At 43.7% G+C, this 26,245-nt stretch overlaps 2 protein-coding genes across 12 annotated transcripts in view; one reads left to right on the forward strand and one right to left on the reverse strand.

Annotated features, from left to right (window-relative positions):
- Positions 1-20,180, forward strand: LOC108704357. 4 transcript variants are annotated; one of them, XM_041585891.1, is made up of 3 exons: positions 1-93; positions 12,259-12,361; positions 17,461-20,180. In XM_041585891.1, the coding sequence occupies exon 3, from the start codon at positions 17,537-17,539 to the stop codon at positions 19,055-19,057; it is 1,521 nt and encodes a 506-aa protein (XP_041441825.1). In that variant the 5' UTR covers positions 1-93; positions 12,259-12,361; positions 17,461-17,536; the 3' UTR covers positions 19,058-20,180. The 4 variants fall into 4 exon arrangements, with proteins under 4 accessions (XP_041441825.1, XP_041441824.1, XP_041441823.1 ...); XM_041585890.1 differs by lacking the exon at positions 1-93 and adding an exon at positions 9,128-9,643; XM_041585889.1 differs by lacking the exon at positions 1-93 and adding an exon at positions 11,957-12,047.
- LOC108704339 (diacylglycerol kinase iota) overlaps positions 3,700-26,245 on the reverse strand; it is a 119,231-nt gene continuing 96,685 nt past the window's right edge. For all 8 annotated transcript variants that reach the window (XM_041585888.1, XM_041585884.1, XM_041585883.1 and 5 more), the window contains 6 exons: positions 23,399-23,424; positions 22,413-22,450; positions 9,834-9,954; positions 7,422-7,458; positions 4,643-4,742; positions 3,700-4,286 (listed from right to left, as the gene is read on the reverse strand). In XM_041585888.1, coding sequence (XP_041441822.1) covers positions 4,170-4,286; positions 4,643-4,742; positions 7,422-7,458; positions 9,834-9,954; positions 22,413-22,450; positions 23,399-23,424 — 439 coding nt within the window. In that variant the 3' untranslated portion in view covers positions 3,700-4,169. The remainder of the gene's footprint in view (positions 4,287-4,642; positions 4,743-7,421; positions 7,459-9,833; positions 9,955-22,412; positions 22,451-23,398; positions 23,425-26,245) is intronic.

Below are 26,245 nucleotides of genomic sequence, written 5' to 3' on the forward strand. Positions count from 1 at the left end.
GAGAACCCACCTTTATTCCAAGATATAACGTCACTTTATAGGAGATACTGCCGGGTATAGAGTTTCAACCGATGGAGTCAATGGAAATGTACTGTAAGTTCCATCAAGCACATGATTGACACCATAAATGATCTACAGTCTCCGAGTCTAGTGATCTGTAAAGGGCCCTGATAATTTATCTTCATCAATTCAATTGGAGCATTGAAATCTACCCCTGGAAGCTCTCATTATAAATTATGGATTGGACTTGGATTGGTGTGATTTGTACCTTCAAACACCAAATTTGTTTTGGAAGGGTTTCTGTTTTATGTCTGGGGGTTATTTATTTTTAGTTAAGAGGTGATTTATATATATAATTCTGGTTCTGTTTATTATTTGATCATTTTTCTGGAGGCTTAAAACCAAAACTCTATCCTATTTTTAAAAATGGGTATTATATAACCCATGTTACTACTACTGCTGTGACTGTTTTATTGTGCTATCCCAAAGCCTCAGTCTCAGCCTATTATCCACTGTTACTATAGGCACATCTCTCCCTACTATACCTGCTATCCCACAGTCACACTCCCTTCCCAGAGACTATTATCCCACTGTTACTATAGGCACCATCTCTCCCTACTATACCTGCTATCCCACAGTCACACTCCCTTCCCAGAGACTATTATCCACTGTTACTATAGGCACCATCTCTCCCTACTATACCTGCTATCCCACAGTCACACTCCCTTCCCAGAGACTATTATCCACTGTTACTATAGGCACCATCTCTTCCTACTATACCTGCTATCCCACAGTCACACTCCCTTCCCAGAGACTATTTTCCACTGTTACTATAGGCACCATCTCTCCCTACTATACCTGCTATCCCACAGTCACACTCCCTTCCCAGAGACTATTATCCCACTGTTACTATAGGCACCATCTCTCCCTACTATACCTGCTATCCCACAGTCACACTCCCTTCCCAGAGACTATTATCCACTGTTACTATAGGCACCATCTCTCCCTACTATACCTGCTATCCCACAGTCACACTCCCTTCCCAGAGACTATTATCCACTGTTACTATAGACACCATCTCTCCCTACTATACCTGCTATCCCACAGTCATACTCCCCTCCCAGAGACTATTATCCCACTGTTACTATAGGCACCATCTTTCCCTACTATACCTGCTATCCCACAGTCACACTCTCCTCCCAGAGACTATGATCCCACTGTTACTATAGGCACCATCTCTCCCTACTATACCTGCTATCCCACAGTCACACTCCCTTCCCAGAGACTATTATCCCACTGTTACTATAGACACCATCTCTCCCTACTATACCTGCTATCCCACAGTCACACTCCCTTCCCAGAGACTATTATCCACTGTTACTATAGGCACCATCTCTCCCTACTATACCTGCTATCCCACAGTCACACTCCCCTCCCAGAGACTATTATCCACTGTTACTATAGACACCATCTCTCCCTACTATACCTTCTATCCCACAGTCACACTCCCCTCCCAGAGACTATTATCCCACTGTTACTATAGACACCATCTCTCCCTACTATACCTGCTATCCCACAGTCACACTCCCTTCCCAGAGACTATTATCCACTATTACTATAGGCACCATCTCTCCCTACTATACCTGCTATCCCACAGTCACACTCCCTTCCCAGAGACTATTATCCACTGTTACTATAGACACCATCTCTCCCTACTATACCTGCTATCCCACAGTCACACTCCCTTCCCAGAGACTATTATCCACTGTTACTATAGACACCATCTCTCCCTACTATACCTGCTATCCCACAGTCACACTCCCTTCCCAGAGACTATTATCCCACTGTTACTATAGGCACCATCTCTCCCTACTATACCTGCTATCCCACAGTCACACTCCCTTCCCAGAGACTATTATCCACTGTTACTATAGACACCATCTCTCCCTACTATACCTGCTATCTCACAGACACACTCCCTTCCCAGAGACTATTATCCACTGTTACTATAGACACCATCTCTCCCTACTATACCTGCTATCCCGCAGTCACACTCCCTTCCCAGAGACTATTATCCACTGTTACTATAGGCACCATCTCTCCCTACTATACCTGCTATCCCACAGTCACACTCCCTTCCCAGAGACTATTATCCACTGTTACTATAGGCACCATCTCTCCCTACTATACCTGCTATCCCACAGTCACACTCCCTTCCCAGAGACTATTATTTATATTATACAGATACTACATTTGCTGCTACTGCATTACTTGTACATTCAGAAGATGGATTTTTCATTTTATTGAACTTTCCCACACTCTTTGTACATTCAGCTGTTACTCTATAGGGCCCCACCACATTATTTGCAGGTCAAAGGGAATTCAACCCCACTTAACCCCCATCCCCCACAGACAACTCTACTTTCACAATATACTTATTTACTACCATTGACATTGGGCGAATGTGTCGGACCTATAGCCGTCTCTACCAGTCTAATATAATCACAGTTCAGCAGCATTAGTAAATCTTTCCAAAACTAGGAATAAGAAGTTTTCAGAGGGAACTGGCTGCTGTAACAATGGAAGACTTATTTTCATGTTGCATATTAAACCTGGTGTATGGGGAGCTGCTCTCTCCCTGGGGATAGGAAGGCTGCAGTCTTGCTCATCTGCTGTTTGGCAGCCTTGTGTTTTTATATGATCACAGAACCCCTCAGTGTCTTCTAATATCCTTATCATTTACAGTAGGGGGTACATTATCCCTTATAATACATGAGTGATACTCAGAGTTCCCTGTATAACTCAGCCTGCAGCCTTGTGCCTTTATATGGTCACAGAACAACCCCTCAGTGACTTCTAATATCCTTATCATTTACAGTAGGGGGTACATTATCCCTTATAATACATGAGTGATACTCAGAGTTCCCTGTATAACTCAGCCTGCAGCCTTGTGCCTTTATATGGTCACAGAACAACCCCTCAGTGACTTCTAATATCCTTATCATTTACAGTAGGGGGTACATTATCCCTTATAATACATGAGTGATACTCAGAGTTCCCTTTATAACTCAGTCTGCAGCCTTGTGCCTTTATATGGTCACAGAACAACCCCTCAGTGACTTCTAATATCCTTATCATTTACAGTAGGGGGTACATTATCCCTTATAATACATGAGTGATACTCAGAGTTCCCTGCATAACTCAGCCTGCAGCCTTGTGCCTTTATATGGTCACAGAACAACCCCTCAGTGACTTCTAATATCCTTATCATTTACAGTAGGGGGTACATTATCCCTTATAATACATGAGTGATACTCAGAGTTCCCTTTATAACTCAGTCTGCAGCCTTGTGCCTTTATATGGTCACAGAACAACCCCTCAGTGACTTCTAATATCCTTATCATTTACAGTAGGGGGTACATTATCCCTTATAATACATGAGTGATACTCAGAGTTCCCTGTATAACTCAGCCTGCAGCCTTGTGCCTTTATATGGTCACAGAACAACCCCTCAGTGACTTCTAATATCCTTATCATTTACAGTAGGGGGTACATTATCCCTTATAATACATGAGTGATACTCAGAGTTCCCTGTATAACTCAGCCTGCAGCCTTGTGCCTATATATGGTCACAGAACACCTCTTCTAATATACTTTGCCCACTCAACAATATCAATATAAAAACTGGACAGGTGGATATAATACTCAAAAGAACTGGTTTAATCACACAACTGTGAGATTAGAATCCCGTCTCATAAATGTTTAATAACTCGGCACTGCAGATACCAAACAGAAGTGAGGCTTATTAACACAGTGCAGGCCTACAAGTTCATCATTCTGACCGGGCTGTGGGAGTTTTGACCGAAATGAGGAGATAGACACTGGACAGGATCATGCTTCTGGTTGGGAAACAGAAAAAGGTTCCACGTGAAGTGAATGGTCAGCCCCATTTCTTCCTTTCCAAACCCAACTTCCACCTCCATCAAGAGGTTGGCATTTCATTGGCAATACTTGGTAGCCCTTACGAAACTGGACAATACACCCTCCACTGGTTATTTTGCATGAGGGGAGGGATGCCTCTGTTCCCCAGTTTCTTCCTCTTGGGACGACCTTCTCCAGATTGTTGAGGTTCTCTCCTCTCTGAAGTTTCTCCTCATCTGCTGCCAACATCAAACTGCGGTCTCAAGGTCTTCATTGGAAAGAAGTTGCTTGGTTTGACACGTGTCCAAGTAGGATGCAAGTTCAGAGTCCCCTGCCTCCTGAGCTTTGTCGTAAGGAGTCTTGCCCTGTTGGGGGGGGTGCAAGAGAAAGAAGATGAAGTGGATAAGAACGAAGAGTAGACGTAGGATACAAAAGACACTTTCATGGTGGGGCTTTAGTTCCTGATACCCAAGTGAAAGACCTTGGTTGGGTCTTGCTGTATGGCTTCTAGCTGTACAATTGAGATCAAAGCAAGACTTTGAGAAGAGTTGAAGCAAGGGGGAAGTATTAGGAAACTGGTTTATGGCAATCAGGAAAAAAGGGTCGAAGACCAACTTGATCGAGACTTTTAGAAGTATTCCCTTTGTAACTATAGATCAAAAATGAGCGCTTCAACTCTTCTCTCTTCCTTTGGATGCGCAATCTGTTTTATATGAATTACCTTGGCGTCCTTCTTTAATGCGCACGCGCCGGCATCTACTAGGATTTGGCAAACCCGCCGGTGGCCGTGGAAAGCAGCTTTGTGCAGCGCAGTCTCCCCGCTAAACCAAGATGGAGAAAAGGCATTGAAAAAGAGGAATCAAAGGGAGGAAATAAAGTCTGACAAGAAGAAGTAACATACGTATGTGGTACAATTAGTACAGGTATGGAACCTGTTATCCAGAATGCTCGGGACCTGGGGTTTTCCGGATAATGGATCTTTCCATAATTTGGGTCTTCATACCTTAAGTCTACTAGAAAATCATATAAACATTAAATATAAACCCAATAGGCTGGTTTTGCTTCCAATAAGGATTAATTATATCTTAGTTGGGATCAAGTACAATCTACTGTTTTAATATTACAGAGAAAATAGGGAATTACTTTTAAAAAATTGGATTATTTGGACAAAACAGAATCTATGGGAGACAGCCTTTCTGTAATCTGGAGCTTTCTGGATAATGGGTTTCTGGATAACGGATTCTATACCTGTAGTACAAAATGGAATTAATATCACAAGGATTCAAGAGCAACATCCCCACTAACCAGGTGTATTAAGTTCCATGGCAGCTAAGGAAGGTATTCAGCACACTATATAATTAAAAGTTTGGGGACACCTGCACCCCAACACCTCATTCCCAAAACAAGAGGATTAATATGAAGTTTCCCCTCCCTTTGATGCTTCAACTGCCCCTACTCTTCTGGGAAGGTCCCACTAGATGTTGCAACATTGTTGCTGGAAGTTGCTTCCATTTAGCCACAAGAGCATTAGTGAGGTTGGACACTGATGTCGGGGATCAGGCTCACAGTTGGGGTTCCAATTCATCCCACAAGGGTTCAGCTAAGTTACCCCTCCCTTAGCTGCTATAACTGCCCCTACTCTTCTGGCAAGGTTCCCAATAGATGTTGGAACATTGTTGCTGGGAGTTGCTTCCATTTAGCCACAACAGCATTAGTGAGGTTGGACATTGATATTGGGGATCAGGCTCACAGTTGGGGTTCCAGTTCATCCCACAGGGGTTCAGTTGGGTTGCCCCTCCCTTTGCTGCTATAACTGCCCCAGTGCTTGAGAGAAGGTTCCCACTAGATGTTGGAACATTGTTGCTGGGAGTTGCTTCCATTCAGCCACAAGAGCATTAGTGAGGTTGGACACTGATGTTGGGGATCAGGCTCACAGTTGGAGTTCCCATTCATCCGACAGGGGTTCAGTTGGGTTACGATCTTGGTTCTGTGCAGTCAGGTTCTTCCCATCTCAGCAAACCCATTCTGTTTGGACCTGGCTGTACATGGGGGTATTATAGTGCAGGAAAGGGCCCCCCAAGCTGAACCACAAAGTAGGAAGCACGGGATTGGCGGGAATGTTTGTGGGCAAGACAAAAACTTCCTTCCCCTATTAGAGATAGTCAAACTATAATTGGGTCGGGTCCCAGATTAATCGCTTATTATCATAACGTACGAGGAGATAAGGAACCAAGTCAGGTCAATATTAGCCAGCAGGTGACAATATGGATTAATTGGGGCACAGACGTGTCTTCAGGCTCCGGCCTCAACAAGGGAAACAGCCATGGAGATTAATAACCAGATGGCACCACTGCTTTAGGCAGAATATTGTCCTCTGCTGGGCTACACACCTGTATCTAACATAGTGTTGTGGTTCTTTTAGAGGAGTCACTGCTCAGATTCTAGGTTATGGTGTTCACATTTATATTAAATACATTTACAGTCTAAAGATGTGAGTAATTAGACAGAACCTGCCAGAATGGGCAACTAATCCCCGAAAAAATGATGAGACAGCTGAGATTCTAGCTATCGGTATAACAGAGCATTCTGTCCCAGTGGCTGCACAGATCCTATCTGATCCCCATTGTAAGCAGCAGTCCTGTCCTGCTTTATGGCAGCTGAGATTCTAGCTATCTGTATAACAGAACATTCTGTCCCAGTGGCTGCACAGATCCTATCTGATCCCCATTGTAAGCAGCAGTCCTGTCCTGCTTTATGGCAGCTGAGATTCTAGCTATCTGTATAACAGAACATTCTGTCCCAGTGGCTGCACAGATCCTATCTGATCCCCATTGTAAGCAGCAGTCCTGTCCTGCTTTATGGCAGCTGAGATTCTAGCTATCTGTATAACAGAACATTCTGTCCCAGTGGCTGCACAGATCCTATCTGATCCCCATTGTAAGCAGCAGTCCTGTCCTGCTTTATGGCAGCTGAGATTCTAGCTATCTGTATAACAGAACATTCTGTCCCAGTGGCTGTACAGATCCTATCTGATCCCCATTGTAAGCAGCAGTCCTGTCCTGCTTTATGGCAGCTGAGATTCTAGCTATCTGTATAACAGAGCATTCTGTCCCAGTGGCTGCACAGATCCTATCTGATCCCCATTGGAAGCAGCAGTCCTGTCCTGCTTTATGGCAGCTGAGATTCTAGCTATCTGTATAACAGAACATTCTGTCCCAGTGGCTGCACAGATCCTTTCTGATCCCCATTGTAAGCAGCAGTCCTGCCCTGCTTTATGGCAGCAGAGATTCTAGCTATTTTTTCGGTTATTGATTTATAAATTTCTGGGCTTTAATAATAATATCGCCAGCGGCACTTGGGAGAAAACATGCCTTTAACAGACATGGCCATGGGGTACTCGAGCCTGGCATAAACATAACTCCACTTAATTTGCTAAACTACAGTTCCCAGTATTCCCAGCAACAACTGGATAAAGCAGTTCCTATTTACTCCTCACTTACGTGGCTCTGTCTGGCATCTCGAGCAAATCCACAGGCCCTGGGAAATGAGAAAAAAGATACAATGAGAATAACAAAAAATAGAAAAGAAGAAAAGAATTCACTGCTTTAAAGACTCCATCTTTTCAGCAGAAATTGTTGCATGTTTCTCCCATATTCAGAAACTTAGGGGATTGTTCCTGCTGAATTGTGCTTAGTACAGGGAATACCTATGCTGCCATAGTTTTATGGGATCTCTTTGTACAGACTATGAGCAAACTTAGGGGACTGTTCCTGCTGAATTGTGCTTAGTACAGGAGAATACCTACGCTGCCATAATTTTATGGGATCTCTTTGTACAGACTATGAGCAAACTTAGGGACTGTTCCTGCTGAATTGTGCTTAGTACATGGAATATCTATGCTGCCATAGTTTTATGGGATCTCTCTGTACAGACTATGAGCAAACTTAGGGGACTGTTCCTGCTGAATTGTGCTTAGTACATGGAATATCTATGCTGCCATAGTTTTATGGGATCTCTCTGTACAGACTATGAGCAAACTTATGGGGACTGTTCCTGCTGAATTGTGCTTAGTACATGGGAATATCTATCCTGCCATAGTTTTATGGGATCTCTCTATACAGACTATGAGCAGTAGCGGTTGTTGAGGGGGACGGGCCCTGGTGCGTGACGCGCAGCCGGGCTCCGCCCCCCTCCGTACGGCCGCATTTGGCCGCATTTTCAGCAGCGAACAGACTGCCGGGGGGCCCTCAGGGGTAGCAGGCCCTGGCCCGCTCGCACCCCCTGCTCCCCCGGTAGTTCCGCCACTGACTATGAGCAAACTTAGGGGACTGTTCCTGCTGAATTGTGCTTAGTACAGAGGAATACCTATGCTGCCATATTTTTATGGGATATCCCTGTACAGACTATGAGCAAATTTAGGGGCTGTTCCTGCTGAATTGTGCTTAGTACAGGGAATACCTATGCTGCCATAGTTTTATGGGATCTCCCTGTACAGACTATGAGCAAATTTAGGGGACTGTTCCTGCTGAATTGTGCTTAGTACAGGGGAATACCTATGCTGCCATAGTTTTATGGGATCTCTCTGTACAGACTATGAGTAGTGATGGGCGAATTTGCGCCATTTCGCTTCGCCGAAAAATTCACGAATTTCACGGGAAATTTTCCAAACGGCGAAAAATTTGCGAAATTGCGCCGGCGTCTCGTTTTTGATGCGGGCGTTTCGCAAATTTATTCACTGGCGGCTAAATTCGCCCATCACTAACTATGAGCAATCTTAGGGACTGTTCCTGCTGAATTGTGCTTAGTACAGGGAATACCTATGCTTTATGGTACAGTGTCTCTCAGTCCAGGCTGTAAGCAGATTTGTTGTTTATAGATTGATTACAGAATGTTCTGTTTCCAGTATTTCTCCCAACACCAATGAAGTGAGACCAGAGCTCAGGGTCTCTAGACAATAACATATCAAGTAAAAGGACACAGAACAGAAATCTGGCAGACTGGGGTGCAGTAATAATTAGGCTTTGATTCTTAGCATAACTGTCACCCACGTCCGGGGCACAGTAACCCTGACATCACCAGCCGAGCGTCACAAATCCCCATGGCTGGTACAATAAGGGAAGAAAATTTGGAGAAGATTTTGGAGAAACCATTACAGGACTGTCAGTCATTGCTCAGCAGGGGCTGAGGGGAGCGAGGGAAGGGGGAGAGGGGAGTGCAGAGAATAAGACAAAAACACTGAGTCCTGCAGGGGAAGAGGGGATGGGAAAGGAGCAGCAGGGAGGAAGGGAAACAAAGACAAAGCGCAAGGAGGCAGCAGAGAAAATCCTGCAAGAAAAGGGGGGACTGTTTGGGAGGAATGTGAGACGCAGGGGACCTTCAGCGGCAACACGTTCAGCCTGGGAATATGACACTCTGTTAGGGGGAATGATGGGGTTAACTGAGATTTCTTAAAGGGGAACTACATCCTATTCGTTATTGGGCAAGCAGAGCTTGTGGTTTGTAATAGGACAGTTAAAAAGTGCAGTTAATGTGTCCCACTGAGGGTGGAGTCCATTTCAGGGGCCCTTCTGAGACACATTTAGCCACTGGGCTAGAAAACCGGGCCCCTTAGTGCCATGCCCAAAACACTTGCGTCTGGGACAATGGATTTGCTCTTCGCCTTTTTATAGTTCACCCTTACACGGCTCAATGCCAGGAGGCTTCCAGGAGATGCCCATCCACAGTAAGTAAACATTCCATTGATGCTGTGGTTCTCCCAGATGGAGGAGCGATGTACAAAAGTGCCCAGCAGAGGCCAACAACACAGTAGAGCCCCATCTGAGCTCTGATTGGAGGACTGAATGTGCATATCAAATAGGGGCAGTGGTTGACAATAAAATCCTATTATTTGCCCATTATTATGAACCTCTCACCATTCTGTAGGATGTAGGTCACTATCTCGCAGTGCCCGGCCCGTGCCGCTAAGTGGAGCAGAGAGCATTTCTCGGGCCCCTGGATGCGCAGACTTGTTCCCTTCTTACAACACTCCATGACCTGCGGAAAGAGGAGCAAAACACTGAGTAACATCCAATAGCAGGGACATTATAATTCAACTATGATCTGGCAGTCTGTCTATCAGTCTAAATAACAGGGCATGGTGGGGGCAACCCAAAAGCAAGTGGCACACAATTTGTACCTGAATCTGGTATCATTACAACATCTGATTAGCTACTTGAATGTTCCAATGCTCTGATTGGCTGTAGGTTAGTCTAGCCCTATGAATGTTCCAGTGCTCTGATTGGATATAGGTTGGTCTAGCCCTATGAATGTTCCAGTGCTCTGATTGGATATAGGTTGGTATAGCCCTATGAATGTTCCAGTGCTCTGATTGGCTGTAGGTTGGTCTAGCCCTATGAATGTTCCAGTGCTCTGATTGAATATAGGTTGGTCTAGCCCTATGAAAGTTTCAATGCTCTGATTGGCTGTAGGTTGGTCTAGCCCTATGAATGTTCCAGTGCTCTGATTGGATATAGGTTGGTCTAGCCCTATGAATGTTCCAGTGCTCTGATTGGATATAGGTTGGTCTAGCCCTATGAATGTTCCAGTGCTCTGATTGGGCACATATATCCTTTTATAGGCATATTAAGGGTGGCATTTAAATGCGCCTGAGCCTCCATATTAAGGAATGGATATAGGTTTGCTGAGCAAGGAGCAGGTGCGTCTAGCCCTATGAATGTTCCAGTGCTCTGATTGGATATAGGTTGGTCTAGCCCTATGAATGTTCCAGTGCTCTGATTGGCTGTAGTTTGGTCAAGCCCTATGAATATTCCAGTGCTCTGATTGGCTATAGGTTGGTCTAGCCCTATGAATGTTCCAGTGCTCTGATTGGATATAGGTTGGTCTAGCCCTATGAATGTTCCAGTGCTCTGATTGGCTGCAGGTCGGTCTTTGCCCCACTTATCCCCTCTGCTGTGACACTTAACAAGGGCTTTGCAACCTAAAAGATTTTGGGCTTCCTCTAGTGTAGCTGGGAGGGTTTTTAGATGTTCTAAACCGATGGAACATGGTTTTCTGTTAGATCACAATAAAACTTAATACAAAATAGAAAAATAGTTACCAATCTGACCCATAAAGACAAAAGAAAGTAAAGTTAGTTTGAGATTAATAACAGTGAAACTTAAAGAGACAACACCTCTATTTCTATTAACAACGTAGACTAATGAAGTATATTCTCCTTATTCCCGACTAACCCTATTTTTGCAATGACTTCCCATGTTCTATGTGTCACCGTTTTTCTTATATTGAAGTGTAAAGTGTCATTTTTCACCTTCTGAAGCAGCTCTGGGAGGGGGGGGGTCGCCGACCCTGTAAACTGTTCTAAATGGATTCATTTATTTGATCATTTCTTATCTTTGTCCCTGAACTGCCAGACTCAAACACCAGAGACGGGGACATTCAACTTTACACTTAGATCTTGGAAAAACAGTAAAAAATAAAGAATGGAAAGTAATTGAAAAAAGTCGTGTTTTTTTGGGAAACAATCTTAAAACAACTGAATTGAAAAAAAGTGTTTGGAAGGTGAGCAGCCCCTTTAAGTGCTCAGATTCAGGGAGATTAGTCGCCCAATGACAAATCCCCTCTTCTTCGGGCGACTAATCTCCCAGAACTGCCTCCCACCGGCTACAATGTAAATCGCCGGCGGGATGGCAATCGGTGCGCTTCATTTTTCGAAGTCATTTTTTCGTAACTCTCCTGAATATTCTGAAGGCAGAAGTCCTGGCGACCAAGTAAATCATGGACCCCTAAGGGCTCTTATACACGGGCGGTTTTTCGTGTGCTCCCCTGCGTTGCTCTTTCTTCCGTTCAGCCGCAGGGGAGCGCAGGAGGAGACGCACTCAATTATTGTCAAGGGGGCTGTACTCACACAGACGCATGCATGCAGCGAATGCAGGTAATATGCAACATGCTGTGCCCCACCTGCATTCGGCGCCTACATGCGTCTGTGTGAGTACAGCCCCCTTCACAATAATTGAGAGCGTCTCCTCCTGCGCTCCCCCCTGCGGCTGAACGGAAGAAAGAGCAACGGCTGCAGGAAAAACCGCCCGTGTGTAAGAGCCCTAACACTGAATTCAGAAGACTTAATCCTGGTAATTCTAGAAACAATTACAGGAAATAAACCAGGGCATTTTCTCTCGGGAATGTCACAAGCGTAAACGCCAGTTCAATGTTATCTCTAATTCCCCCAATTCTCAGTTGCTCAATAATTCAAATGCTTCACTGCTTTTTACTGCTTTGTAACTTCCTTCCTGCCTGTTCACTGATGCTTTAACCGATGCTTTGTTTGACTTTCATTCGTAGTTTTGTTTTTGTGTCTCCTGAGTCCTGACGCTGGAACTTTTGACCCACGTGAAGGTAAAAGCTGACGCCGTTTGGACCCGCGCCCGATTCGCTTTTGCTACAGGTTAACTCTTTTGATTCCTATTTCTCTCTCTTGTTTTGATGCTGCAGCTTTGCAAGTGGGTTTCTGTTACTATCTTTTGCTGATCAAGCTTTCAGTGCAGCATATGTCCTTGTGCCGCTGCTGCAGTAGAACAAACTTATGGATAATAATTAGTGATGGGCGAATTTGGGGCGTTTCGCTGAAAAATTTGCGAAACGGTGAAAAATTGCCGAAACGGCACCGGCGTCTCGTTTTTGACGCCGGCATCCAATTTTTTGGACGCCTGCGTATTTTCATGGCAGTTTCGCTGATTTATATCGCAGGAATTCGCCACGAATTTGCGCCGGGCGAATAAATTCGCCCACCCCTAATAATAATGATGAATGCTATATATTAAATTTGTCTATGTCATTTCTCATTCATGCTAAGAGTGTAGGGGGATTTGTTGCATGCATTTCCTAGTTGTGATTGATCCATACTTGTTTCGTTGTAGGGAGGCAATAGCCAGCGCCGGATTCGCTGGACGGGCGCCCCTAGGCCGTGCGCTCCGCGCGTTCCTAGCGCCCGCCCGCACTACCACACGCTGGCGCAAAAGCGCGAGCACTGGGGAGCACAGAGCGGCTGGGCGGCATGCCGCCCCCAAAAATGTGCCGCCCTAGGCCCGGGCCTATGTGGCCTCGCCACAAATCCGGGCCTGGCAATAGCACAGGTTATTTTTGACAGTTTAGGGCAGAGACACACGGTCAGATTCCAAAGTCGATTTACATTCCAGCCGGCGGCGGGAGGCAGTTCGGGGAGATTAGTCGCCCTGCGACAAATCTCCTCTTCTTCGGGCGACTAATCTCCCCGAACTGTCTTCCCCTGCCTTCCCACTGGTGATTTACATTTTAGCCGGCGGGAAGACAGAAGAGGCAGATCGGGGAGTTTAGTCGCCCCAAGTTTTCTCGTGTTGCAACTTCAGAAAACAAAGCGCACCGATTGCCATCCCGCCGGCGATTTACACTCCAGCCGGCGGGAGGCAGTTCGGAGGGAAATTAGTAGCCCCGAAGAAGAGGAGATTAATCTCCCCCAATCTGACCGCGCGGCTCTGCCCTTACCCAATTAAACATTAGCAACCAGGGTAGAATTTACAGGTGGAAAGGAAACAGCTGGTGGGTTATGGTAAAAAATAATGCGCACACCCTTAACCCTTCCTCCGCCTGGTGCCCTGTGTAGGAGGATACGGCAGCCTCCAATGTTAAAGTTAAAGTAGAAAAAACCGGCACTCGAGGCAAGGAAATTGCAGGGTTGCTGTTTATTAGTGTGAACGTTTCGGGGAAAGCCCCTTTCTCAAGTATACTCGATAAAATGAGTGACCAATTTTACATATTAAATTAGCGCAGGATCAACCCACATGATTTTCTGTGTAAATCCCAACTAGAAAATGACCCAGTCCCATAATATAAAGTCCAGTTGCCGAGTCAATCCTCAAAAAAGTCCAAACAGTGAGTATTTATGTATAAAGTGCCTTGTTATTATGTATGTATCAATTTTCTTAGCACATTGGAGGCTTTTTATACTTTAACTCTTAACCTAATAACTTGTTTCTTAATAACCGTTGTTACCTTAATAAATTAGTTCTACAAACACAGCTCAGACCCTGTTAATATCTGACTTGTTGTTGTCCTTCCTGCTACGTCCAAAGTCAAGGTTGCTGCCCATCACTGTGTCAGCCAGATAGTGGGGAGCGCAATCATTGGCAGCTTAAGATCAGGTGGTAAAACAAGAATTTAGGGAGTTTCCTAAAATTAAAAAGAGCAATTTCCATGAATGCGAAGCAAAACCCTTGCAGGCTGAATGGCACAGGGATCTTGTGTAAGTATATTATCTATTTAATATGTCTTTTTTTCTGTTATAATAAGGTATATCTGAGGGCAACTGCATTTTGTATTATAATTTTAGCATAAACCAAATGTTGACGTTATGCGGTAAACTGGTCTTTATTAAAGTTTAAATACTTGAAAAAAAAAAAACAATAATGATCAACTGAATATTACTACTGCCCTATATCTAATGGTGAGTTGCACAGAATGGGATGGGTGTCTGAATAAGTCATGGCAGCCAGTATAAAGAATGTAATGCAACGTTATAGATGAAAAGCAGCCAGAAGCAAAAGGGTATTTTTGTGTCTGGGGAGGCTAATTAAAGGCAAAGATTCCTTCATAGCATCCCAGGTCAATTCCATGTATAATACCCCAGAACACATGGCAAGATAAATACAGTGCCAATTCCATGTATAATACCCCAGAACACACAGCAGATAAATACAGGGCCAATTCCATGTATAATACCCCAGAACACACAGCAGGATAAATACAATGCCAATTCCATGTATAATACCCCAGAACACACAGCAGATAAATACAGTGCCAATTCCATGTATAATACCCCAGAACACACAGCAGATAAATACAGTGCCAATTCCATGTATAATACCCCAGAACACACAGCAGATAAATACAGGGCCAATTCCATGTATAATACCCCAGAACACACAGCAGGATAAATACAGGGCCAATTCCATGTATAATACCCCAGAACACACAGCAGGATAAATACAGGGCCAATTCCATGTATAATACCCCAGAACACACAGCAGATAAATACAGTGACAATTCCATGTATAATACCCCAGAACACACAGCAGATAAATACAGAGCCAATTCCATGTATAATACCCCAGAACACACAGCAGATAAATACAGGGCCAATTCCATGTATAATACCCCAGAACACACATCAGGATAAATACAGTAACAATTCCATGTATAATACCCCAGAACACACAGCAGATAAATACAGTGCCAATTCCATGTATAATACCCCAGAACACACAGCAGATAAATACAGTGACAATTCCATGTATAATACCCCAGAACACACAGCAGATAAATACAGAGCCAATTCCATGTATAATACCCCAGAACACACAGCAGATAAATACAGGGCCAATTCCATGTATAATACCCCAGAACACACATCAGGATAAATACAGTAACAATTCCATGTATAATACCCCAGAACACACAGCAGATAAATACAGTGCCAATTCCATGTATAATACCCCAGAACACACAGCAGATAAATACAGTGACAATTCCATGTATAATACCCCAGAACACACAGCAGATAAATACAGTGCCAATTCCATGTATAATACCCAGAACACACAGCAGGATAAATACAGTGCCAATTCCATGTATAATACCCCAGAACACACAGCAGATAAATACAGAGCCAATTCCATGTATAATACCCCAGAACACACAGCAGATAAATACAGGGCCAATTCCATGTATAATACCCCAGAACACACAGCAGATAAATACAGTGCCAATTCTATGTATAATACCCCAGAACACACAGCAGATAAATACAGGGCCAATTCCATGAATAATACCCCAGAACACACAGCAGATAAATACAGTGACAATTCCATGTATAATACCCCAGAACACACAGCAGATAAATACAGGGCCAATTCCATGTATAATACCCCAGAACACACAGCAGATAAATACAGTGCCAATTCTATGTATAATACCCCAGAACACACAGCAGGATAAATACAGAGCCAATTCGATGTATAATACCCCAGAACACACAGCAGATAAATACAGTGCCAATTCCATGTATAATACCCCAGAACACATGGCAGGATAGCGTTTTTCTGTATCCTGTTTGCTCTAACTTGAAACAGTTTTGCTTCTCTCTAGCCTTTCGTTAGCCAACGGCTAACAGGATATCATTATACATCCTGTGCGTAACTGTGCTATGAAAGAAAGATATATAAAGCTTTGCTTGCCTATGAAAAAATGAGTGGTAAAATGAGAAGGAAATTATACATCACTCACATCACACAAAGAGGCGTAGAACCCTTATGATACCCAGCAGGATAAATACAGGGCCAATTCCATGTATAATACCCCAGAACACACAGCAGGATAAATACAGGGCCAATTCCATGTATAATACCCCAGAACACACAGCAGATAAATACAGTGCCAATTCCATGTATAATACCCCAGAACACACAGCAGGATAAATACAGTGCCAATTCCATGTATAATACCCCAGAACACACAGCAGGATAAATACAGGGCCAATTCCATGTATAATACCCAGAACACACAGCAGGATAAATACAGTGCAAACTTCATGCACAATACTTCCAAACTGTTGGCTTGTCTATGAAAGCAGCTGTGTACTTCTCACCCCCATTAAATAAGAACTAAACCCACTTAGCCAATATATCTATATATAATATCTCCCTTTGGACGACAGGTATTGTCCTTTTTGGAAAGTCAGCATGCTGCAGTTCAAAAGATGGGCCTATGCAGGGGCCCTACAGAGACTAAGGAGATTTAGTTCTCCTTTGGTAAATCCAGGGCTACATTGGCACACACCCAAAACACAGAAATAGAAGCCAAACACCCACCAAATTCAGTGGCATTACTAGATGTAACTGGACCACAAGGCAAACACTTTTCTTTTGAGCCCCGAAATCTGCAGAAAGATTACATTTTTGGGGGAGGAACAAATGATGACATCAGCCAGGATCTCCCCTTTGTGTGCAGCCTGAATTTGTGGCTTTTGGTACCACTTTTGTAGGGAACAACAATATGAAACATAAAGGATGTTGGGTGGGTGGAGATGGAGGGCATGGTACCTAGATCTTCCATTATGCTGTTGAGTTACACAGCTCAATATAATATAATCCTGGAAGACTTTTTGTCTACATTATCCTTTTATTATGTAGCAATATCTGGGTCCCATCTTTGTGTAAGGACCCACCTCACAGAAAAATGGGCACCCTGGGCATTCCTGTTCCGAGGCAGACAAGACAATATCTGGGCCCTGGTGGCACTAACCTAGTGCACTGATCACAAGAATCACCATTTAGTTGTAGGTTCCTCCTGATTCCTAATTTCCCTACAGTAAACTGTAGGATGGGTGGACCATGGGTAAAGTTTTGGCAGAATGGGGGCGTGACCAGGTTGACTCCGGTGGCCAGGTGTGTGTGTGTCCCATGTTCGGCCCCATTCTACTTGTTTGAAAAATCGTATCTGTTCTTTCCATAGGCACCACCCTCCCCACAAAGAACAGTAAAAAGGATTTGATTTCCAAAGAGAGAATCGTTGAGCTGAAATTAAGAAAATGCTAAGGCGAATTTTACCTGATGGGAGAAGAGACAGTCAATGGGAAGCCGTATGTCATGTATGGGAAAAACTTACAGTGTCTCAGTATTTTTCATACAGGGATCAAAGCCAAGTGGCCCTTGATAAAAATCTTCTCTCCGAGTGGTGTGTGGAATGGGAGAAGTTTCAATATCTAGTAGAAGACCTACCAGGGTCGAAAAGAAGGAAAGCTAAAGTATTTAAGGGATTTCATGTCATCGCCAAGAAGACCTTGAAATCTTTGGAAGATTCTGAGACAATGAACAATAAGTTGACGCAAGCCAATAAAGTGCTAGAAGAAAGGTTGCAGAGTGAAGAAAAGGCACGAAGCGCCATAAATAAAGAACTAATGGATTCCCAAGACGAACAAATTCGCCTGGCTAAATCCATTGATGTTCTCAATGAAGAATTAAAGATTATGCAACTAAAAGAACAGGATTCACAAGCCAAGCAAATGCGTTTGATCCAGTCCATGACAAACCTTGCTGAAGAACTAAGGACTAAGGAAGAAGTAGTTCAGGATTCTCACACCACGCAAATGTCTTTTGTCCAGTCTACCAGAAACCTTGTTGAGGAACTAAAGATTAAAGTGAAAGAACTGCAAAATTTCACAAAGCAGGTTGAACCATTCAAGGGTGCGGTTGAAAACTGCAAAACAGGAAACGCTGAAGTTCTGGAAATGGGAAAGAGATTCCTAAATGAGCTGGTGCGTCAGAGAAACGATAATGCCAACCGCTACCCGTCTTCCCTGAAGGCTGGTGGCAACCCCAACAAGGCCTTGCAATTTCCTGAAGGGCCTCTTCACAGCTGGTACGAAATGGACACCATCGCTACAAAAATGGGTCTGTTGACCTCGAACAATATCTTTGATTGGCTATATAAGTGTGAGGAGCAAATGAACGTGGAAAACTGGACAATGAAAGAAGTAGAAAGGTTGTTGCACCGTTGCATGGAACCCAACAAGTTCTCCGCTCTGGACAACATGATCGATATCGATAACGCCCCGTGGCTGAAGGTCTGCCTGCAGGTTGTCCGTTGCCTGAGGCCCCAAATCTCCATTCATGAAATGTTTGCAAAAGATAAAATGAGAGATAAAATGAGAGAACAAGAGTCGGCATTGGAATTTTTCAATCGTTTGTGGATGAAATATCGGATTCTCAAGCAAAGTGACAATGTCTCCAGGAACGATGTCGAATACAAGCTAATGATCTTGGAAGGTCTGTTGCCCAAACTGAAGCAAGTAAATCCAGACCAGGTTCATCTTGATTACTCCGTGCTACTCAATAAGGTCCTTGCTGCTGAAGATGCCTGGAGAACATCTCAGGAGCTTTTGTATCTGAAGAAGCCACCGCTCGGATTCCCCTCCCGTAATGAGATTTGGAGGAGGCTAAAGAGGCATGAAAACCCTCGACAAACAGTCAACTGGTTCCCCTACTGGAATCTTTTGGTACGCCTGAGCCATTACGAGGATTTGTCAAAAATAAATGTCCTTGACTTTTAGTAGAGGAGCAACTTCCAGGCATTTAAGAGACTCTTAGACCCACAACGGATATGGCCAGTGCTTATTTGTTTATTCTTCTTACTACAACAAATGTCTCCATTTACCAAATACACGTGACATTACTTCCACCGATCTCCACCACCTCATTAGTATAACACAGCTTTCTGGTGTCAGTATTTATTAGATGAACACTGATGCGCATTGTTTGACCTCAACGCGGAGAAACCCAAATCTCCCCGTTTCTATGACCCATTCGGGAGGCAAAAATGCCCCTCTTTGTGTCGATGCAAATGAATTTCCCAGGCGGAACACTTGAGGATGAGAAATTCATTGTGTTTGTGATACAAAGAATCATTAACCTTCCAGCTACGCCGCATCCAGATAACAGAGGCGTTTATAGCGCCAGGAATTATTTTTAGTTTAAAGCTGCGCTTAGAAAAAGAGAAATGACACAATGATCTGGAAGATGTGAGGGAAAAATTAGATAGTAAGCTCCACGGGGAAATGAGCTGATGTAAATGGTTAAAGGGGAGATATGCCTACCAAAAGAACAATGTGACAGTGCTCAGTTACATTACATTTGTAGTTTTACACTGCTAATACCATAAATTTGTAATAAGAGAACCCCCAGCTGGTTGGACAGCCAGAATGCTGCTCTGTCTCAGTTCTATCAGCAGTCTCAAACTGGGGGGCACAGGGCCCCCTACACCATCCCCCAGCCACAAAGCCCCCTCTCAACCCGCCAGTCACCCCATTCAAGCCGCAAACTATGAAAAAGGAAATTGAAAATATCAGGTAAATTTTGCAAAAGTTTCATAGCGACTGAGCAGAGAAGCATCAAGAGGTGCCTCCTATAATAAGTAACTGGCATTTTATCTGGCCAGGACAGCAGAGGGCGCCTCTTGTTACAGATTCATGACTCGTATTTGGCTTATGTGACATTGAATGTGGCCCCCTGAACTCTCTGCTCACAACAGATCTCGGTTTAGGAGCTCAGCTAAGGATCATGGGTATTGTAGTTCCGTAGCAGCTAGTAGGGTAGGCAGCAATATGCCTGATGCACAGCTTTGCAATGTACTTCAGTGCTTTTCATTTATACAAATAATAAAGATATTCTTGTTTATCACTGTTGCCCGACTATTGCCTCTAGTACCTGCAACAGTTCCACTGTTCCAACAACCTGCAGCCAATCAGAGTCTTGGAACCAATCAGAGTATTAGCTAGAGCATCCTGTGGCCTATCAGATTATTAGAATATTCCCTGACCTACAGCAACACTGGGCCAATCAGAGTATCGACATGTTACAGCTGCAAGGGGAAGAGCAGCACCATATACAATTTGTAGAGAGTTGGCGGCAGCAGTGCAGACTCTCCCTGGAATTCTCGAACCCTTTAAATTAACTTAAATGAAACCATTTGCAAGTTATTTATCGTGTTTTTATTTTCAGCTATTTAGGTTTTCTTTGTTCAGTAGCTCCCCAGTTTGGTATTTCAGCAGCTATTGCTAAGGATCTTATTTACCCTAGCAACCAGGGAAGGGACTGAATAGGGATATATAAGTAATAAAAAGTAACAATAACAATAAAATGATTGCCTTAGGGAGCAATAGTTTTTTTTTTTTGCCTGCCCCACCTGAAAGCTAAAAATAGGCAAAAAAGGAAGGCAAATCATTAAACATGCATAAATAAATAATGGAGACCAATTGCAAAGCTGCCATGAATAGGAACGTTCTATAACATACTTAAAGGTGAACCACCCCTTTACTGGAAAGATTGTTGGACTTGGTAGTCAGCTGCAAGAAATAATAGGGTTCATTACCCCTCATACTCTATATATGTGATATACATTTAGGGGGTTATTTACTAAACTCAAATTTATCTGGTCTGGGTTTTTAGGTTCGAGATTTATAATATCCCGATGCTGCAAAAAGCCTGAATCCAAAAATCTGCCATTGCATTAGTCAATGGGAGATGTCCCTATCCCAATTTGAAGATATTGTGGTTTGCTCTGGGTGTAGCCCGATATTCCTGATTCGGGGAAAAGTCAGGACGATTCAGGGAAAAAGTCCGGAGGATTCTGGGGGGGGGGGGAAGTTATTCTGTGAATCGTCCGGACGATTCGGGGGAAAAGTCCGGCAGATTCGGGGGGAAAATTCAGGACAATTTGGGGTAAAAGTCCGGACGATTCAGGGGAAAAGTCAGGACGATTCTGGGGGGGGAAAAAGTTATTCCCTGAATCGTTCAGATGATTTGGGGGAAATGTCTGGACAATTCGAAGAAAAAATCTGGACGATTCGAGGAAAAAGTCCGGACGATTCGGGGGAAAAAGTCCGGACAATTCGGAGGAAAAGTCCGGACCATTCGGGAAAAAGTCCAGACGATTCGGGGGAAAAGTCCGGACGATTCGGGGGAAAAGTCAGGACAATTCTGGGGGGGAAAAAAGTTATTCCCCGAATCGTCCGGACGATTCAGGGGAAAAAAAAAGTTATTCCCCGAATCGTCCAGATGATTTGGAGGAAATGTCTGGACGATTCGAGGAAAAAGTCCGGACGATTCGGGGGGAAAAGTCCAGACGATTCGGGGGGAAAAGTCCAGACGATTCGGGGGGAAAAGTCCAGACGATTTGGGGGGAAAAGTCCGGACGATTCAAGGGAAAAGTCCAGACAATTTGGGGAAAAAGTCCAGGCGATTCGGGGGAACAACTCCGAACGATTCAGGGGTTAAGTACGGACGACTCGGGGGGAAAAGTCCAGACGATTTGGGGGAAAAGTCAGGACAATTCTGGGGGGGAAAAAAGTTATTCCCCGACTCGTCCGGACGATTCAGGGGGAAAAAAAGTTATTCCCCGAATCGTCCAGATGATTCTGAGGAAAAGTCTGGACTCTTCGAGGAAAAAGTCCAGACGATTCGGGAGAAAAAGTCCGGACGATTCGGGGGAAAAGTCCGGACGATTCGGGGGGGAAAAGTCCAGACAATTTGGGGAAAAAGTCCAGGCCATTCGGGGGTAAAAGTCCGAACGATTCAGGGGTAAAGTCCGGACGACTCGGGGGGAAAAGTCCAGACAATTTGGTGGAAAAGTCCGGGCGATTAGGGGGAAAAGTCTGGACGATTCAGGTTTTTGCTCTATTTTATTGTGTTTGTTCCCTGATCTGATTAATTTAATTAATTAAAGTTTGTTTTTTTTAATTAATAAATAAGCTCAAATCGGATATGGGAGTTTGGTCGTGGGTTTTTTTTTTTATTGAAATAAGAGATAAATTTGGATTTTAGCAAATAGCCCCCAGAGTGTCACTGATCAGATGGCAGCATTATTTCGGCTCATGCAGAACAGCTTGGGTTAAAAGCTCCGGTACCCACCTTGCCAAGATCCCCCGCTGCCACTGCTTCTGCGAGTGCTGAAAAATATTTGAAAAAAGGATAAATGAATAAATCAGCTAACTTCTAGCATTGTTTTACTCGGGCTGCACTGCTGCTTCTGACTCATGAAACCTTATAGCAGCTGAGTAAAGAATTCAGCTACTTTGTATCAATAATTACAAACATCCAGAGCCAGACAGACACTGCCCATAGATATGTCCAAATACAACAAGCTCAGGATCCCTTTAATGTATAACACAGTTTAGTAGACCTGCAGATCCTTGCGTGCAGCATGGGGGGTTATTATTATAAAGCTATAATACACTAAGCATATGGCTGCTCTTTTATTTGTGGGGAGGTCGGCATTGCAAATTACTCTGGTATCAGTTGCAGCTTAATTGCCGGCAGTTTAACAGAGCAGACTGGACTGGTGTCTTTGTCAATAGGGATTAATGGGGTTATACACCTTTAAATTAACCGTTAGTACGATGTAGAGAGGGATATACAGAGACAATTTGCAATTGGTTTTAATTTTTTATTATTTGTGTTTTTTGCGTTATTTCGGGGGGAAGTGGGTTTCAGCAGCTCTCCGGTTTGCAGCCATCTGGTTGCTAGGATCCAAATTCCCCTAGCAACCATGTACTGATATGAATAAGAGACTGGAATATGAATAGGAGAGGCCTGAATAGAAAGAGGAGTAATAAAAAGTAGCAATAACAATATTTGTAGCCTTACAGAGAATTTGTTTTTTTAGATGGGGTCACTGACCCCCTCCCCATTTGAAAAAGGGAAAGAGTCGGAAGAAAGCACATCATTAAAAAAACGATAAAAAATGAAGACCAATTGAAAAGCTGCTTAGAAGTGTGTATTCTATAACATACTAAAAGATAATTTAAAGGTGAACCACCCCTTATAAGCGTGCACAAATTTGCATTAATCAATGGGCCCCATGGTTACAGGGCTGGGGGGGATCAGTAGGTACTTACCTTGCTCATCCACAGAGACCGGTGACCTGAAATGGGATAAAATAAATGTATTATTAGTCATAGGGGAGTCATATAGTTATATATTATATAGAAATAGAAGGGTTACCCCAAACCCCTGAATCTACCACATGACAATACTGGGGTTAGCAATGCCCAGTAACCCTACGTTCCCCCGCCACCTGTCCACATCCTAATTAACTGTTAAAGGATAAGTTAACGTTTAAAAAAAGTGAATGTAAAATTGATGAGGGGGCTATTCTAAGCACTTTTGTAATGTACACTCATTAGTTATTCATTTTAAATTCCAAGATATTAAGGGATACATGTACTGTTAATATGAATGAATTGAGTTACAACAGCGCCACCTGCTGGTCAGTTTCCCACCAGTCTGACCAGCAAGTAGTCAAGGAAGTTGTCAGGAGAAAGAAAGAGGCTAATGTTCTTCTGCTTAGGAATAAAATTAGAAACCTTTCTCTAGGGATGCACCGAATCCAGGATTCAGTTCGGGATTCTGCCAGGATTCTGCCTTTTTCAGCAGGGTTCGGATTCGGCCAAATCCTTCTGCCCAGCTGAACCGAATACGAACCATAATTTACAAATTAGGGGCGGGGAGGGAAATTGTGTGACTTTTTGTCACAAAACAAGGAAGTAAAACATGTTTTCCCCTTCCCACCCCTAATTTACATATGCAAATTAGAGTTCGGATTCAGTTCGGTATTCAGCCGAATCCTTCGCCAAGGATTCCGGGGTTTGGCCAAATCCAAAATAGTGGATTTGGTGCATCCCTACCTTTCTCACATCTTTCCTAAGCAGAAGAACATCAGCCTCTTTCTTTCTCCTGACAACTTCCTTGACTACTTGCTGGTCAGACTGGTGGGAAACTGACCAGCAGGTGGCGCTGTTGGAACAAAATTCATTCATATTCACAGTACATGTATCCCTTAATATCTTGGAATAAAAATAAAATAAATAATAAATGTAAATTACAAAAGTGCTTAGAATAGCCCCCTCGTCAATTTTACATTCACTTATTTCAAAAGTTTACTTATCCTTTAATGAGCCGGTAATGGGATCCGGAGAGATTTAACTGTTGCGCTGGGTCCCTGGACCTGCAGAGAGAGACCCAGAGACCCCCAGTTGGATACAATGTATCAAGCATGGGGGCTTCTATGTCTCCCCCGCTGTCCCATAGCCAGTGTTGGACTTGGGGGCCCCCACGCCATGGACTGGGCCTGACTCATGACATCATCATTATCAAAATGCACCAATCAGCACTAAGTATGAGTATGTACGAGCCATTGCTGAGCCACTGACTTCCTTTTCCCTTCTCTCTCCCTGATTGGTTAATCCTGTATGCATGGTTAATGAGCACAAAAAGGAGGTAAAGGGTAAGCGTTAACGCTTTATTTCTGATGGGTTTTTTTTAACAAAATTAAATCGGCGGAAGCAGGGGACGTCGTTTTCTCAAGTCCCATCTACGCTGACACGTTGCCCTCTAGTGGTTCTTTTTTGCACATGAAAAACCCAAGGATATTATTACTATTATTGTTTATATCCGGGCTTATAAAGCACCAACATATTCCACAGCGCTGTACAGCAGATGGGATTATCCATCACTCAAACTGATGACATGGGCCTGCTCATTAGAGCGTATTCTCCGTCTCTCGGGGGTCGTTCCTGGGATACAGAGCAGGAAACCGCAACGCAATAAAACTTTGTCAGCGAGAAGCCGTCTGCACCGCAAGGAAATGATCTGCCGTATCGATTGCATGCAACATGGCAGCTTACGTCCAAGGGCGGGGGGTTACTATGATGCAAGGACGAGTTGGGGGCACCCTATTCATTCTTATTGTTTCCCTTTGTAAAATGAAAACTATGAAGGCTCATCTTGCAGTTTCAGCTTTGCCTTAAGTTCCATTGTTCTACCGTCTGGCTGACAAGTTGCATAGAATTCATTAAAATTTGAACCCAATTTTTCATATTCAAATGTTAGAAAAAGCCCAAAAAGAGTGGGGGTTTTAGTTGCCCTTTAATGGAATAGTGAGAAAATGAACTGTATTTTGTCCAGATCCTCCCTGTACCTGTAAAGTAGAGACAACTCGACCGACTTATAGTAGTGACTTCTGAGAGTCAGAGCTGAACTGTTCCATCAACTGGAGGCTCCACGCAGCAGGTCAGGAATGAAATTGGGGTGAGGAAAAGCTCCATAGCCTGTGACCCCAAGACTTTAACATTCGCTGTGTGTGTTGTAGAATATATATATATATATATATATATATATATATATATATATATTTATATCTCCCTGGCTCAGCTGTGTGTGACTGGTAATCTCAGCCCTGTCAGGACAGATCTCATCTGGCAAACGTGCTGTGAAATGTAGTTGCACCCACGAAATCTCATTTACTTCTCCCTATTTGACATCTGCCAGGGGCCCAATCAGACGGCTCCTTCTGGAACCTCCTCTATTATATAGAGTTACCGTCTGCTCTGCTCTCATTTCCCTACAGAAATAGGGATTGGTAGCACTAGATAGGTACCTAATATTTAGAGACAAGAGGAATGTGTTGGAAGGGTTACTGTCTGCTCTCTCTCATTTCCCTACAGAAATAGGGATTGGTAACACTAGATAGGTACCTAATATATAGAGACAAGAGGAAAGTGTTGGAAGGGTTACTGTCTGTTCTCTCTCATTTCCCTACAGAAATAGGGATTGGTAGCACTAGATAGGTACCTAATATATAGAGACAAGGGGAAAGTGTTGGAAGGGTTACTGTCTGTTCTCTCTCATTTCCCTACAGAAATAGGGATTGGTAGCACTAGATAGGTACCTAATATATAGAGACA

The sequence above is a fragment of the Xenopus laevis genome, chromosome 3L (genome assembly GCF_017654675.1).
Source record: "Xenopus laevis strain J_2021 chromosome 3L, Xenopus_laevis_v10.1, whole genome shotgun sequence".
In the NCBI taxonomy this organism is placed as follows: Eukaryota; Metazoa; Chordata; class Amphibia; order Anura; family Pipidae; genus Xenopus; species Xenopus laevis.

Bases quoted from the DNA above. Each gene is read 5' to 3' on its own strand.
- LOC108704357 (XM_041585891.1), top strand. From the start codon at position 17,537: ATGCTAAGGCGAATTTTACCTGATGGGAGAAGAGACAGTCAATGGGAA.